Source organism: Tasmannia lanceolata, unplaced genomic scaffold, assembly GCF_043159265.1.
Source record: "Tasmannia lanceolata isolate RefF3 unplaced genomic scaffold, GAP_Taslan_0.1 ptg000012l, whole genome shotgun sequence".
In the NCBI taxonomy this organism is placed as follows: domain Eukaryota; kingdom Viridiplantae; phylum Streptophyta; class Magnoliopsida; order Canellales; family Winteraceae; genus Tasmannia; species Tasmannia lanceolata.
The window spans coordinates 50715466-50731408 of record NW_027518689.1 but is presented as its reverse complement, the minus strand read 5'-3'; the positions used below and the strand labels follow the sequence as shown (position 1 = coordinate 50731408).

General features: G+C 38.2%; 1 protein-coding gene across 1 annotated transcript; it reads left to right on the top strand.

Moving 5' to 3' along the window:
• Positions 1 to 868: 868 nt before the first annotated feature.
• Positions 869 to 15673, top strand: LOC143888923 (uncharacterized). The gene is made up of 16 exons (XM_077393304.1): positions 869 to 1968; positions 2107 to 2249; positions 3061 to 3158; positions 3450 to 3664; positions 3949 to 4704; positions 8765 to 8913; positions 9010 to 9231; positions 9381 to 9530; positions 10325 to 10439; positions 11057 to 11205; positions 11302 to 11523; positions 11672 to 11821; positions 12678 to 12792; positions 13410 to 13558; positions 13655 to 13786; positions 15587 to 15673. The coding sequence occupies exons 1-16, from the start codon at positions 1782 to 1784 to the stop codon at positions 15671 to 15673; spliced, it is 3039 nt and encodes a 1012-aa protein (XP_077249419.1). The 5' UTR covers positions 869 to 1781.
• The last annotated feature ends 270 nt before the right edge of the window (positions 15674 to 15943 follow it).

The following is a 15943-nucleotide window of genomic DNA, read 5'->3' as shown; positions in this document are numbered from 1 at the left end:
TTTTAATCGCTAGAGTAAAATAGCTGCAGAATTGCAATGGCATGTACAGCTAGCATTCCTCATAAAACAACAAATAAAAGATTTACTTAAGAGTAATAAAATAAAGTTTTTATAAGAAACTATAAGCATAATATAATAATTTCCCAGAACGTTGGAGGAGACACAACTGAACCCTGAGACAAGATCTACTAGTTCCTACTCTTTCAGAACCCAGACCAAAATCACAGTTTCCTAAGTTCCAAGAAACCTATTTAGTCCCTCGCAACCGGTAGAACAAGCAAACTGGGCAGCCTTTGAGGGTAAACCCAAGTTAGCAAGCTCCTTAACAAGCAAAGGTGTTAGCAAGAGTTTCAGTTTGACCCCCAAGTTTTTCGATCGTTGACACCTAAATAAAACAAAAATAAAAACATCAGAGGAGACAGAACATAGTAATTATATTTCTTTAAGAAATCACTCCATCCATATCTGCAATCTCTCACTTGGTTGCCGTCTCCAAAGAAATCCAAACATAAGGTGAATATATGATTCCCAATCGACCTTGAAAGTAAAAAACGAATTAGCCTGTTCTACCAAAAAGTAATCCAAATCATCATCTAAAAGCCTCAATGGAATAATAATCTATTTCAAAAACTGGCTATAACAGCTGCATACAAATCATTGAATCCATTAACACAATAAAATAATGACATACACCTCATCAATCCATCCCTAAGTACGGCTTTGTATTGTAAACATGTATCCATTCTCTTGTCTTTCTTCAAATAAAATATGGTTGAAAACAGCTAACCCATAAAAGAAATCTACTTGCCAGCTAAAGCAGGCTTCACAAAACACTAGTTTTATCAGTTATCAGAATCTCCGCTTCCCTGTCGGTACAGACAAAAACTGAAAGGTGGTAAGCATTGAAGTTCACGGATTTAACATCATCTAAACCTAACCCTCCATCACTTAAAAACAATTCAGGCCTACATTTGGATATCCGAATATGCCATCGAACATGTACCAGAGATGCTCACCTGGATTCACCACCACCACGCCGCCTTTGCCAATTTCTTCCTGGACTTGCCTCTCAATCTAAACAAAACGATATCAATCCACACAAAACACTAGTTTTATCAGTTATCAGAATCTCCGCTTCCCTGTCGGTACAGACAAAAACTGAAAGGTGGTAAGCATTGAAGTTCAAGGATTTAACATCATCTAAACCTAACCCTCCATCACTTAAAAACAATTCAGGCCTACATTTGGATATCCGAATATGCCATCGAACATGTACCGGAGATGCTCACCTGGATTCACCACCACCACGCCGCCTTTACCAATTTCTTCCTGGACTTGCCTCTCAATCTAAACAAAACGATATCAATCCATAAAATTAGCAGAGCTGATCGGTTTCGGGCCTTCTTCATTCTGAAATCAGGTTGCAAAACTACCAAGCTAAGGATTAACAAGAGAGTATCATTCTTTATTTTTATTTTTCCCATTTTCAATCCCCCTGACATAAGTCAATCATAAAATCTCAGAGATTTTTGCAAAAATCAATCTGGATTCCTGACAATTACCTGCGGGTTTACAAGAGAACTTCCTACTGAGGAGAATTCCAGCATTTCATTTCTTAAAAACACAAAACTCCTGAGTTTCTAACCATCATTTCAACATCTGAAGACCAACCCAGAGCACAACTCAGCTATTTACTCTGTTCCATAAATACATACCAATACATCTTTCTAGACTGTAAAGAGTAAAAACACATTCCAACAGCTTCTCCAATAGGCAGCACCATGTCACAGACGGCTCGACAAAGGGTGGTGGTGATCGAGGATGCATCGAGAGACATTAGTTTGAGCGCGCTCAAATGGGCCTTGCATGGCTTATCACTTAAGCCTGGCGACAAGCTCATATTGCTTGGAATTCTTCACCAGGTTAATACTACTAGTATGTTTCCTTTGAAGGGAGCCAAAACACTGTGTAAGAATTCATACTTTTTCCATGAAATAGATAAAGAAAAAGACCATCAAACATGCAGAAGAGCTCACACCCAGGATCATGGCAAATCAGTATTTACTGTTGTCTTCTTTTTTCTTTCTTTTCTTCCCTTCTTTTCAGTGGGATATAAGAGCAAAGTAGACCCTAGTTCGATACTTGGAGGAAGCCAAAAAATTACCAACGAAGCAGTTGCAAAGAAGACAGAAGAGTATGAGAACAACATGGAGCTTTTGCAGATACGTAAACTGTACAAAATGCACAAGGTTAATACATTTTTACAGACTCCTTAGTGGACAAGTTTTTTTAGTTACTAATCCTGCTCTAGAAATGATTGGCTGATTGGCTAAGACATGAGTCAAAAAACTTAGAATCGGCACTTCAATTGAGGTGGACGATTCTCCTGAATCTTTCTCAAAATGTAGGGGCCGTTTGGATACATGGATTTTAGAATCTTGGATTTCTTCAAAATCGCAGGTGGGAGACGAGAGAAGGAGCAATCATGTTCTGATTTCTCTCCCTTCTCTCCGTCAGCAAGAGAGTAGGAGATCACGCATCATTCCAGGTTTTAGAAATCTCAAGATGGGAGAGAGATTTCTAAAACCTGGATTTCTTACTCAATTTCCAAGATTCTAAAGAGGAGCGAAACGGACGGTCTCCTTCTTCTCTGGTCTCCAATACAGGATTTTGAGGAAATCCAAGATTCTAAAATCCGCGTATCCAAATGGCCACTTATGGTTACTGAAAAAAACCAAATGGCGAGACGAAAAGGAGTCATGTGCATACCCCCTCCCCCCTCTTGGGTTCTGTACACATGGGTTTACATTTTCAACCCAACTCCATGTTTAGGAATGAAAGAGTTAATGGATTTTATATGGATTTTTCATGCCTAAGAGCATAAAAACTAAGGGCATATAACATAAAGGTGCTTCAGGCCTCATATGTCATACATATCTGCTCCCCCAAATTCTAGGTTATAGCAGGCCATACTGCCGCCATGTTTATATTATACACTAACTATTACATAGGCTGGTACTAATGTTTATTAAGTTGCCTATAACCAAGCAATATCATCAGATTGATTTTGATGTGTGGACGGTGTTGGCATCTTCACCGAAGGTAGTTGCTCGAGAAGCTGTCAAAGAACTGCAAGCAACATGGATTATTCTCGACAGGTAAGTCAAATATAGGGGACAATTATGAAAAACTACTGAATTTCCTAATGTTTCTGTAATAGCTTGGATATTCAAAAAAGAGAATACTTAGAGAGAGAGAGAGAGAGAGAGAGAGAGAGAGAGAGAGAGAGAGAGAGAGAGAGAGAGAGAGAGAGAGAGAGAGAGAGTAGGTAGTGTTCAACAAGCTATTGCAATTTCATCCCAAAAGGTTATTAGGTCATATGATTTCTGCGGTAAACCACAGCACAGGGGATCTTTAATACCTTGATCTTGAACTCTGATTTTATACAGGCAGATGAAGAAAGAAAAGAAATACTTCCTGGAGAAGCTATCATGTGGAATCTCAAGGATGAAGCGTAACCACAGTGTTGAACAGTTGAGGGGTCCTAAAACATCAGAAACCAACACAACGAACAATGATGTAAGCTGGAGCAGCTTTGTAACATATGATGAGATGTTACCAGGAACTCCAGATGATCTTTTCAGCTTGGAATTCTCTCCAAAGAGTAAGTTCAATCATCACATTTTCAAAACTTGTATTCTCAAAATCTACAAGTTTGAAGTTCAGAAAAGATTAAGACTCATTTCATGAATTGCCCTTCACTATAACTGCAGAGCTAGGCTCCAACCAATATGTAACTATATTTCAATCAGATAATACTAAAGGAAGATGTATTGAAAACTAGTAGCCCATAACATATGAATACAATTCTTTATAGGATGATATGGTAAGATATGTATCAGAATTTGGGGCATCCCATATTCATTATGTTCCCTCATTTTCTTTCAGAGTGCAGGAGCCCTACCAATAAAAGCATAAGTGAAGAGTCAAGAACCGATAGTGAGAAAGGACCCCCATGGAATAGTTCAAGGATACCTTTGTTTTCAAAATCCATATCAAGTGATACCTCACTAAATACAGATTCAAGCCCGAACAGAAGGAACCATGATGCTTCATCAAGCTCAAGCTTCCATGAAGTAAAACATTCTCCCCTTCCTGTGCAAGAGGAAGAAAACTACATAACCACAAACAGAAACACCTCAGATGATGGATCACCAAACACCACTTTCAAAAACCAAAAAATTGGCCGAGAAGAAGAAGATGAAATATTGAATCAAAATGCAGGGCAGAGACAGAGAGGCAGGAATGATGATCTGGGGTTTTTGATGTTTGGACAGGCACAGTTAGAGAATTCTGTATGTTTAGACTGTGAAAATGGCCGACCAATGAGTGGATCAGTGAGGGAATTCAAATATGATGAGCTTCAAGCTGCTACAGACAATTTCTCCATAAAAAACTTTCTATCTGAAGGTGGATTTGGCTCTGTTTATAAAGGGAGGCTGAAGAATGGGCAGAAGATCACAGTTAAACAGCATAAAGATGCAAGTATGCAAGGAGAAAAAGAATTTAAGAGCGAGGTTCGCGTACTCAGCACGGCTATACACGAGAATGTGGTCAAGCTGCTGGGTTCATGCTCAGAAGGAAATCACAGGCTGCTTGTTTATGAGTTCGTCTGCAATGGTTCAATCGACAAACATCTCTCAGGTACCAATTGTACAATATCTTTTTTGGAATATTTTTGTTTATCTTTTTAATTGTATCAATTGTACAATATCTTTAACTTTAGCTTTATTCTTTTCCGTGTGGCAACCTACTAAGCTAGCATGACCCATCTGTGATCCCAGTCTTTCCCTCCGTGTGAAGTCAGTCTGGGTTTCATTCTTATTTTCATTTTATGTTCTGCGGTAGATAAATTGTGGATAAAGGTACGGAAACCTTGGTGCTACTCAATTTATACGTCTCAAATCAATGACCAGGTCATTGCAGAGCAAGTGTCTCTCCACATCATTTGGCGCATAGCATATAAATATTTATGTATCAAAAAAAAGAAGAAACAAACTTTGGCATTAAATTTTCCAATGCTCTGTCTTATTTTCCTTTGGTTACAAGCAGATAATGTTGTCTTTCCATGTGAGACTTCATATATTACAAGTATGCCACTTTCTCCTAATGTAAGACGGGCCTTGTCTTAAATACATGAAAAATAAGAGTACACACTATATCATAACATATAATGACAATGATAGGCAAGTACTCTAACAGCCTACACCACTAATGAACTGTGAACCCCTTTCTATATTTCTTTTTAACTATTGTTCATAACCTAAAAAATAGCATATCATAAGCCAGAAGTTTCAATATACTTGATGTCATATTTTATTCTTCTATTTATAGCCATAATCAAAGTAAAAAAACCAAGAACTGAAATAAGGTTTAGTCGAAACAAGACCGCGGGAACATATCAAAATATAAGGCTTGTGAAGAGATCAAGCTCATTCAAACCAACCAACACCCCAATCAGCGACCAGGGGAGACTAGGGGTGTAAACGGATCGAATTCGGAGCGGATATGGTTATATCCGGATTCGATTACAGTATACACTATCCGAATTCGGATTCGACGGATATTTAATATCTATTACCGAATTCGTATCCGTCGGATATTGTTCGAATTCGGATATTATCCGTATCCGTTTATCCTGTAAATTCGAACATTTTATTGCAGCACTTTATCTTTTTTCTCCTACTTACTCGAATGAATTTTCCAAACCCTAAAACTAGACCTCTACATTCTCTTCACAAAATTAACTCTCAAACCCTAAAATATATGAGATCCTCTTCTTCCTTTTAAAACAAAGGCAGAGAGAGAGAGAGGGAGGCAATGGGGATGGATGATAGTGTTTGTAGTGGTCTTTGGATTTTTCCTTTTTTTTGTATATGATGGAATGGGTTTGGGCTGTTTTTGTTTTTATTTTATTTTTTCTAAAAAGAATATTCACTTTTCTTATAGAAACAAAAGATAGTGTGTCAATACTAAAAATAAATATTAATGATATTATTAATAATAAATAAAAAGGATTTACTTCTCGGATTCGGATGTTAAACGGATCGGATATACCATTTACCAGATTCGCATCCGCTAAGAGCCGGATATCTCATAAACGGATTCGGATAATATCCGCTTGAAACGGATTCGGATAATATTCGCTTTAAACGGATTCGGATGCGGACGGTAATCAAATTTCCGAATATCCATTTACACCCCTAGGGGAGACCTCCTTACCCATCACATTTTTATCAATGTCAAAGAATAGTAACTTTCTTCCCCATGAAGACACCACCAAGGATTAAGAATGGTATACCAGTGTCATACAATATTCATTAGATGCAATGATGTATAACTTTTGGTTGAGAAAAATGGAAAATTATATATAAATATAATATATAAATGGGAAAATTATTTCTGAGCTCGAGCTTAGATAGCTTATCTAAGCTCGAACGTCATTTTGCTCTCCACTTTTGGATGGGTTAGGATGATCCTATGGACCTGATTTTTAGTACACACCCTATCTATATAAGGGCCTTTCAAATGAATGCTTTGGATCACCCCAAAAATGTGGGCCCACACTGTTTTGGAGCTCGAGCTCAGGAGCAGTTTTCCATATATATATAAGGAAACTGTTGGTGAGCTTAAGCTCACCAAACTTATGGTGAGCTAGCTTGCCCAATCACATGGGGGCCCACTTTGTTAGGATGATCCAAACCATTCATTTGAAAGTCCCTTACATAGATGGGGGGTGTACCAAAAATCAGCTCCATAGATCATCCTAACCCCTCCATTTGTGGAGGACAAAAATGGACAGACTAACAAAGTGGGCCCACATGTGATTGGGCAAGCTAGCTTATATATATATATATATATATATATATATATATATATATATATATATATACGTCCATTTTACCTCCACAAATCGTAGGGTTGGGATGATCCCATGGATCTGATTTTTTGTGGACACCCTATCTATGTGAGGACCATTCAAATGAATTGTTTGGATCACCCAAACAATGTGGGCCCCCACTGTATTTTAAGGTAGTGCGTAGGTAACTTACCTACACTAGTGTGTAGGAAATGTTCTCACTCTCTCTCTCTCTATATATATATATATATATATATATATATATATATATATATATAGAGAGAGAGAGAGAGAGAGAGAGAGAGAGAATAGAGTTCCTGAGGGTGCCCTCATATAAGCTTATATGAGGTGGCTCTCACAAAACATAAGGGACCCATATTGTTAGGATGATCCGAAGCATTCATTTGAAAGGCCCCATCATAGATAGGTTGTGTACAAAAAATCAGCTCCATTGGATCATCCTAACCCCTCCAAAAGTGGGGGCAAAGATGGGCAGATTTGTGGACAAAACGTGTCTATCCATTTTTGCCCCCACTTTTGGAGTGGTTAGGATGATCCAATGGAGCTGATTTTTTGTACACACCCTATCTATGATGGGGCCTTTCAAATGAATGCTTCGGATCATCCTAACAATGGGGGCCCCTTATATTTTGTAAGAGTCACCTCATATAAGCTATATGAGGGCACCCTCAGGAACTCTATTCTCATATATATATATATATATATATATATATATATATATATATATATATATATATATATAGAGAGAGAGAGAGAGAGAGAGAGAGAGAGAGAGAGAGAGAGAGAGAGAGAGAGAGAGAGAGAGAGAGAACTGTTGGTGCGTTAAGCTCACCAAGCTTATGGTGCGCTTAAGCGCCCAATCACATGGGTCCCACATTTTCTGTGATGATCCAAACCATTCATTTGCAAGGCTCTATCGTAGATAGGGGGTGTACCAAAAATCAGCTTCATAGGATCATCCTAACCCCTCCATTTGTGGAGGACAAAAATGGGCAGATTTGTGGACAAACAATGTCTGTCCATTTTGACCTCCACAAATGGATGGGTTAGGATGGTTCTATGGAGCTGATTTTTGGTACACCCCCCATCTATGTAAGGGCCTTTCAAATGAATGCTTTGGATCATCCTAACAAAGTGGCCCCCATGTGATTGGGCGCTTAAGCACACCATAAGCTTGGTGAGCTTAAGCGCACCAACAGTTTCCTGTATTTATGTTACAGATTGGGTTATTTATTAGAGGGAGGGAATAAAGAAAATACCATATTTTTAAAACTCCCCCGCGTCATTGTCCACTCACTTGAGTTGACTTCATTACACCTTGGCCCCGTTGTTGTCCAATTGCGCGTTTTGCTCTACAAAGTCAATCAAAACTCATTTGACGCTCTTGAATTATGACAGTGTCAATCTAGTATTTGATTGCGCCAGGCCAACTTAACTAGGATTTGCTTTGGCCGTGTGTTGGCCTGCATCTTTGTTTTGAGACATTGGAAAATACAATGTCTACAGCATAAATATGCCATGTATGTGTGTGTAAGTATATTGGGTCAAAGAAGTAAGTTGAGACACATGAATCATTTTATAGCTACCAGCCCAACCCGCATTTTATAGCTTGCTCCAAAGAATTCCTATTCAGCCAATTATTTTCATTATATTAATCTATACCATAAAAGGCTGCTACCACAATCCTCAAGGCTACATTTGGCTTTAGCCATCAGCTCCTTGCTTACATTTTGCTAGCAATTTGTAAAGATAAGTTGTTGTCTATTCCACCAGAAGTTAATAGAAAGATCCAACTCTATTCTCAAATTACTTTAAACGATGCAGAACACAGCCCCACACCTCTGAGTTGGACAGACAGGATGAAGCTAGCCGTGGGAGCTGCTGAAGGTTTAAATTATCTGCACGAAAAAAACATTATCCACAGAGACATGAGGGCGAACAACATTCTTGTAACGCATGACTATGAACCATTGGTATTAATCTCAAACGGTTCAGTTCACATGTTAGAAAATCAACTCAAAAGGGAAATTGACAAGATTTTCCACTGACTTCACTTTATTGTTTACTAGCTTGGAGATTTCGGACTTGCAAAAACTCAACAAGAGGGCTTGGATCACTCTTCAGACACTCAGGTTGTTGGAACTTTTGGGTACTTAGAACCTGAATATGCAGAAAGTGGGAAAGTTTCAAAAAAGACAGATGTATATTCCTTTGGCATGGTTCTATTACAGCTGATCACTGGTCGGATGACAACGGACAAAACACTTGGGGAAAAGAGTCTTGTCGGATGGGTAATGATTTTATCATTCCATTCTTTACCATGATCAACACAATTCTGGTAACCAGATATCTTACAAAACCACCAAATTCTATGGGAAAGATGAGTTTTATCTTTTATGGATTTTGCTTACATGGTGTTCTCTAATCATATTTAATGCAGGCAAGACCACTTTTGAAGGAAAGAAAGTACCATGACTTAATTGATTCTAAGATTGTAGATTCACATGATGTTCACCAGCTCTTCTGGATGGTTCGGGTAGCTGAAAAATGTCTAAGTAAAGATCCTGACAAGAGGCCACCCATGGAAAAGGTAAATCTCAAGCAATGAATCTAAACACAAGCATCCATGGCAATAGCAGTAGGAGAAAGAATGTATTAGGAAATGCCCCTAAAATCTGGTGGATAGATACACAAGGGAAATAACTAAATTTGAAGGATATTCCCGACCAAAATTAACTTAATTGTTAGATCAGTGATATACTATGAAAATGTAACAATCTAACGACTGAGAAAATAAACATTGTGCACACTAGGACTTCCATGCTCTAATATGCACGTATTTGATTAGACCATTTATATTTAGCAGTGCCCATGTTTTGGGTCAAGTCAAACATTGGTGTACAATAAAGATTGTGGCCTCACAATTCTTGACTGGAATGGGCACCAAAGGTCTCTGCCCTCCCAACCCTTGGATATATTGATGGTGAATGCCTGATGAAACTGATCGGATCATGCAAGAATGACGTTCAAATCTCTTGATCATCATCTGTAAACGTCACTACACTTTCACAGGACACATGTTAGTGATTAACAGCTTGTCTTGCAATGACCTTATCTTGGATTTCAAATAACTTATGTTGCCCCATCCCCACAGTGGCAACAATCGAACTAATATATAGCACAATAAACTATGCATTAGGATCTGTGGCAGACTAATATATAGCACAATAAACTATGCATTAGGATCTGTGGGGGGGAGGGAATAAGGGCTAGAATGGGTTCCAGGAAAAAGAATATTTAGATGAAAAATAGAATTTAGACAGTTTGGATTCTTCTGAGGAAGGATTGTCTAATGTGTTTATTTCTTGATTGGTATAACTTTAGGTGGTGAACATATTAAAATGTGTGACGGATGGAGGACCAGTTAATGGCATTGAAGATTTCTCTCCAGCACACTCAGACTCAGCCAGTACCATGCCAGAGACCAGTAAATCAAAAGGTGAAAATGAAACACTTGCAAAGGAAAGGCTTAGGACAGACATATCGCCAATAAGTCGCAAGACTATAAGAAGTGAAATATTTTCATCAGCATCTTGGACAAAAACCCTTTCTAAAAGATCAACAAGAACATCTACAAGTTCTGAAAGTTCATCTCCGGCTGCTAGAAAAAGTTCCAGAAAAAGTTCCAAAAAGAAGAGAGCAAAATCTGGAAGCCAATCTCAAATCCCTTATGGCGAGATGCTCTCTTAATTTTATATGCCAGAATTTTGTGCTTGGATGTGCATTAACAATAGTTCTCATGACAGAGAATCCATTATTTTCCTTCGTTGAATGATCTGATGAAAAATTTTCAATCTTATGAATCATTTTATAGCTACCGGCCCAACCTGCATTTTATAGCTTGCTCCAAAGAATTCCTATTTAGCCAATTATTTTTATTATATTAATCTATACCATAAAAGGCTGCTACCACAATCCTCAAGGCTACATTTGGCTTTAGCCATCAGCTCCTTGCTTACATTTTGCTAGCAATTTGTAAAGATAAGTTGTTGTCTATTCCACCAGAAGTTAATAGAAAGATCCAACTCTATTCTCAAATTACTTTAAATGATGCAGAACACAGCCCCATACCTCTGAGTTGGACAGACAGGATGAAGCTAGCCGTGGGAGCTGCTGAAGGTTTAAATTATCTGCACGAAAAAAACATTATCCACAGAGACATGAGGGCGAACAACATTCTTGTAACGCATGACTATGAACCATTGGTATTAATCTCAAACGGTTCAGTTCACATGTTAGAAAATCAACTCAAAAGGGAAATTGACAAGATTTTCCACTGACTTCACTTTATTGTTTACTAGCTTGGAGATTTCGGACTTGCAAAAACTCAACAAGAGGGCTTGGATCACTCTTCAGACACTCGGGTTGTTGGAACTTTTGGGTACTTAGCACCTGAATATGCAGAAAGTGGGAAAGTTTCAAAAAAGACAGATGTATATTCCTTTGGCATGGTTCTATTACAGCTGATCACTGGTCGGATGACAACGGACAAAACACTTGGGGAAAAAAGTCTTGTCGGATGGGTAATGATTTATCATTCCATTCTTTACCATGATCAACACAATTCTGGTAACCAGATATCTTACAAAACCACCAAATTCTATGGGAAAGATGAGTTTTATCTTTTATGGATTTTGCTTACATGGTGTTCTCTAATCATATTTAATGCAGGCAAGACCACTTTTGAAGGAAAGAAAGTACCATGACTTAATTGATTCTAAGATTGTAGATTCACATGATGTTCACCAGCTCTTCTGGATGGTTCGGGTAGCTGAAAAATGTCTAAGTAAAGATCCTGACAAGAGGCCACCCATGGAAAAGGTAAATCTCAAGCAATGAATCTAAACACAAGCATCCATGGCAATAGCAGTAGGAGAAAGAATGGATTAGGAAATGCCCCTAAAATCTGGTGGATAGATACACAAGGGAAATAACTAAATTTGAAGGATATTCCCGACCAAAATTAACTTAATTGTTAGATCAGTGATATACTATGAAAATGTAACAATCTAACGACTGAGAAAATAAACATTCTGCACACTAGGACTTCCATGCTCTAATATGCACGTATTTGATTAGACCATTTATATTTAGCAGTGCCCATGTTTTGGGTCAAGTCAAACATTGGTGTACAATAAAGATTGTGGCCTCACAATTCTTGACTGGAATGGGCACCAAAGGTCTCTGCCCTCCCAACCCTTGGATATATAGAGGGGAAAGACACAGCTTTTGTTCCTTTTTTTATGCTGCCAAAGAGTTAGAAATAAATATTGATGGTGAATGCCTGATGAAACTGATCGGATCATGCAAGAATGACGTTCAAATCTCTTGATCATCATCTGTAAACATCACTACACTTTCACAGGACACATGGTAGTGATTAACAGCTTGTCTTGCAATGACCTTATCTTGGATTTCAAATAACTTATGTTGCCCCATCCCCACAGTGGCAACAACCAGACTAATATATAGCACAATAAACTATGCATTAGGATATGTGGCGGACTAATATATAGCACAATAAACTATGCATTAGGATCTGTGGGGGGGAGGGAATAAGGGCTAGAATGGGTTCTAGGAAAAAGAATATTTAGATGAAAAATAGAATTTAGACGGTTTGGATTCTTCTGAGGAAGGATTGTCTAATGTGTTTATTTCTTGATTGGTATAACTTTAGGTGGTGAACATATTAAAATGTGTGACGGATGGAGGACCAGTTAATGGCATTGAAGATTTCTCTCCAGCACACTCAGACTCAGCCAGTACCATGCCAGAGACCAGTAAATCAAAAGGTGAAAATGAAACACTTGCAAAGGAAAGGCTTAGGACAGACATATCGGCAATAAGTCGCAAGACTATAAGAAGTGAAATATTTTCATCAGCATCTTGGACAAAAACCCTTTCTATAAGATCAACAAGAACATCTACAAGTTCTGAAAGTTCATCTCCGACTGCTAGAAAAAGTTCCAGAAAAAGTTCCAAAAAGAAGAGAGCAAAATCTGGAAGCCAATCTCAAATCCCTTATGGAGAGATGCTCTCTTAATTTTATATGCCAGAATTTTGTGCTTGGATGTGCATTAAGAATAGTTCTCATGTCAGATAATCCATTATTTTCCTTCGTTGAATGATCTAATGGAAAATTTTCAGTCTTATGAATCATTTCATAGCTACCGGCCCAACCCGCATTTTATAGCTTGCTCCAAAGAATTCCTATTCAGCCAATTATTTTTATTATATTAATCTATACCATAAAAGGCTGCTACCACAATCCTCAAGGCTACATTTGGCTTTTGCCATCAGCTCCTTGCTTACATTTTGCTAGCAATTTGTAAAGATAAGTTGTTGTCTATTCCACCAGAAGTTAATAGAAAGATCCAACTCTATTCTCAAATTACTTTAAATGATGCAGAACACAGCCCCACACCTCTGAGTTGGACAGACAGGATGAAGCTAGCCGTGGGAGCTGCTGAAGGTTTAAATTATCTGCACGAAAAAAACATTATCCACAGAGACATGAGGGCGAACAACATTCTTGTAACGCATGACTATGAACCATTGGTATTAATCTCAAACGGTTCAGTTCACATGTTAGAAAATCAACTCAAAAGGGAAATTGACAAGATTTTCCACTGACTTCACTTTATTGTTTACTAGCTTGGAGATTTCGGACTTGCAAAAACTCAACAAGAGGGCTTGGATCACTCTTCAGACACTCGGGTTGTTGGAACTTTTGGGTACTTAGCACCTGAATATGCAGAAAGTGGGAAAGTTTCAAAAAAGACAGATGTATATTCCTTTCGCATGGTTCTATTACAGCTGATCACTTGTCGGATGACAACGGACAAAACACTTGGGGATGGTGTATTTATAGTGGCTTGCTCAGGCTGCTTGATAGATATCTCCATGTAGTGTTACTCATCCAGCCCATTCATTCTATAGGACATCACATAGATAGGGTGTTCCTACGAAACCATCTCCATACCATAATCCTAACCATTCGATCTATAAGAGCCTAATTTCTCGCCATCCATTTCCAAACCTCCACAAATCATAACCATAACCCATAATCCTAACCATACCTATAACCTATGAAATGAATGGGTTGGATGAGTCAAACAGCTATGGGAGATGGTGTATTTAGAGGGCTGCTCAGATGTGTAGCTACACTTTTCTCAAATATATATATATATATATATATATATATATATATATATATATATATATATATATATATATATATAGGGAAAAAGGTTTCTGAGGTATCGCTCACCGTGAGCAGCCCTCTATATATATGGGGGAAGTTTTTCTAGTCGGCCGACTAGAAAAGTTTTCTAGTCCGTTGGCAAAAAAAACAGTGCGGGCCCACATATTTTGTGTGATCCGAAGCATTCATTTGATAGGCCCTGACATGGATAGGGTGTGCCCAAAAAATCAGCTCCATAGGATCATCCCAACCCTACGATTTGTTGAGGTTAAGATGGACAGGTATAAAACTTCACTAATCTGTCCAATTTTTAGCTCCACAAGTGGAAGGGTTAAGATGATCCTATGGAGCTCATTTTTTGGGCACACCCTATCTATGTAAGGGCCAATCAAATGAATGCTTTGGATCATCCAAACAATGTGGGCCCACTTTGTTTTGGGTCGGCGGACTAGAGAAGGTTCTCTAGTCCGCCGACCCATGAGGTTAAGATGGACAGGTATAAAACTTCACTAATCTGTCCAATTTTTAGCTCCACAAATGGAAGGGTTAAGATGATCCTATGGAGCTCATTTTTTGGGCACACCCTATCTATGTAAGGGCCAATCAAATGAATGCTTTGGATCATCCAAACAATGTGGGCCCACTTTGTTTTGGGTCGGCGGACTAGAGAAGGTTCTCTAGTCGGCCGACTAGAGACATTTGTTTCTCTCTCTCTCTCTCTATATATATCCATTGTTTTTGTAGTGCGATTCCTCACTCTATTAGGCCCTGTTTTCATGATTGGCTGTTGGTAGTATTTTAGGAATATATATATATATATATATATATATATATATATATATATATATATATATATATATATATATATCCATTGTTTTTGTAGTGCCATTCCTCACTCTATTAGGCCCTGTTTTCATGATTGGCTGTTAGTAGTATTTTAGGAATTGGACCAACTTATAATATCTAATTAGAGAAGTGTAAATGGATGCATTTATCAAACTAGGGTATATGGATATCATTTTTCCATGTTTGTGTGTGTGTGTTGGGGGGGGGGGGGGGGGGGGAGGAATTTGCTAGGCAATTTCGCGGCTGACTTTTGCAGGAAAACAGCCACAAGTTCACTTTATAGCAGATTTTGTCGTCTTCATTTCATTCATCTGAGGCGGTGGTTCTCTCATGCATTGCAAAAGTCAGCTGTGAAATGGCTTTCCATGAAATTGCCTAGCAAATCTCTCTCTCTCTCTCTCTCTCTCTCTCACACACACACACACACACCCATCTGTATTTATGTTTATGTATGTGTAATACACATGCATCCATATGGTTTTTTTTGTTTCTATATATCTATCATGTTATGCTGAACAAATTGACTACATTTGCAGGGAAACATGAAGGGTGGTTCAGGTGACGACGACGATCAAGACGACAACGATGAAGATGACGAAGAAAATGAAGAAGATGATAGCTAAGCAGCCTCTTCCTTTTCAGTTTTTTTCGAAGGCAAATAAAACTAACTACTATCTATGAGTGTCCAGGAGCAAAGGTTTTCAACAGAAAAGCTGCCTTTGTTTTCTTTTATCTTTGATCAGATTGTTGGATGTTTTGGGTTAGGGGAAGATGAGGAAAAGAAGAAATGTTTTTCCTTAGGAAAATTTCATCTACTATGAGATATGTATAGCCATTTTGTATTTGTATTGGTTGTTTGAAACGCGCACTCTTTCTTGTTGATCTCTTATGAT

Coding starts and splice junctions, on each gene's coding strand:
- LOC143888923 (XM_077393304.1), top strand. CDS start 1,782: ATGTCACAGACGGCTCGACAAAGGGTGGTGGTGATCGAGGATGCATCG. Junction 1,969..2,106: donor GAAGGGAGCCAAAACACTGT/GTAAGAATTCAT, acceptor CCTTCTTTTCAG/TGGGATATAAGAGCAAAGTA. Junction 13,787..15,586: donor AAGTTTCAAAAAAGACAGAT/GTATATTCCTTT, acceptor CTACATTTGCAG/GGAAACATGAAGGGTGGTTC.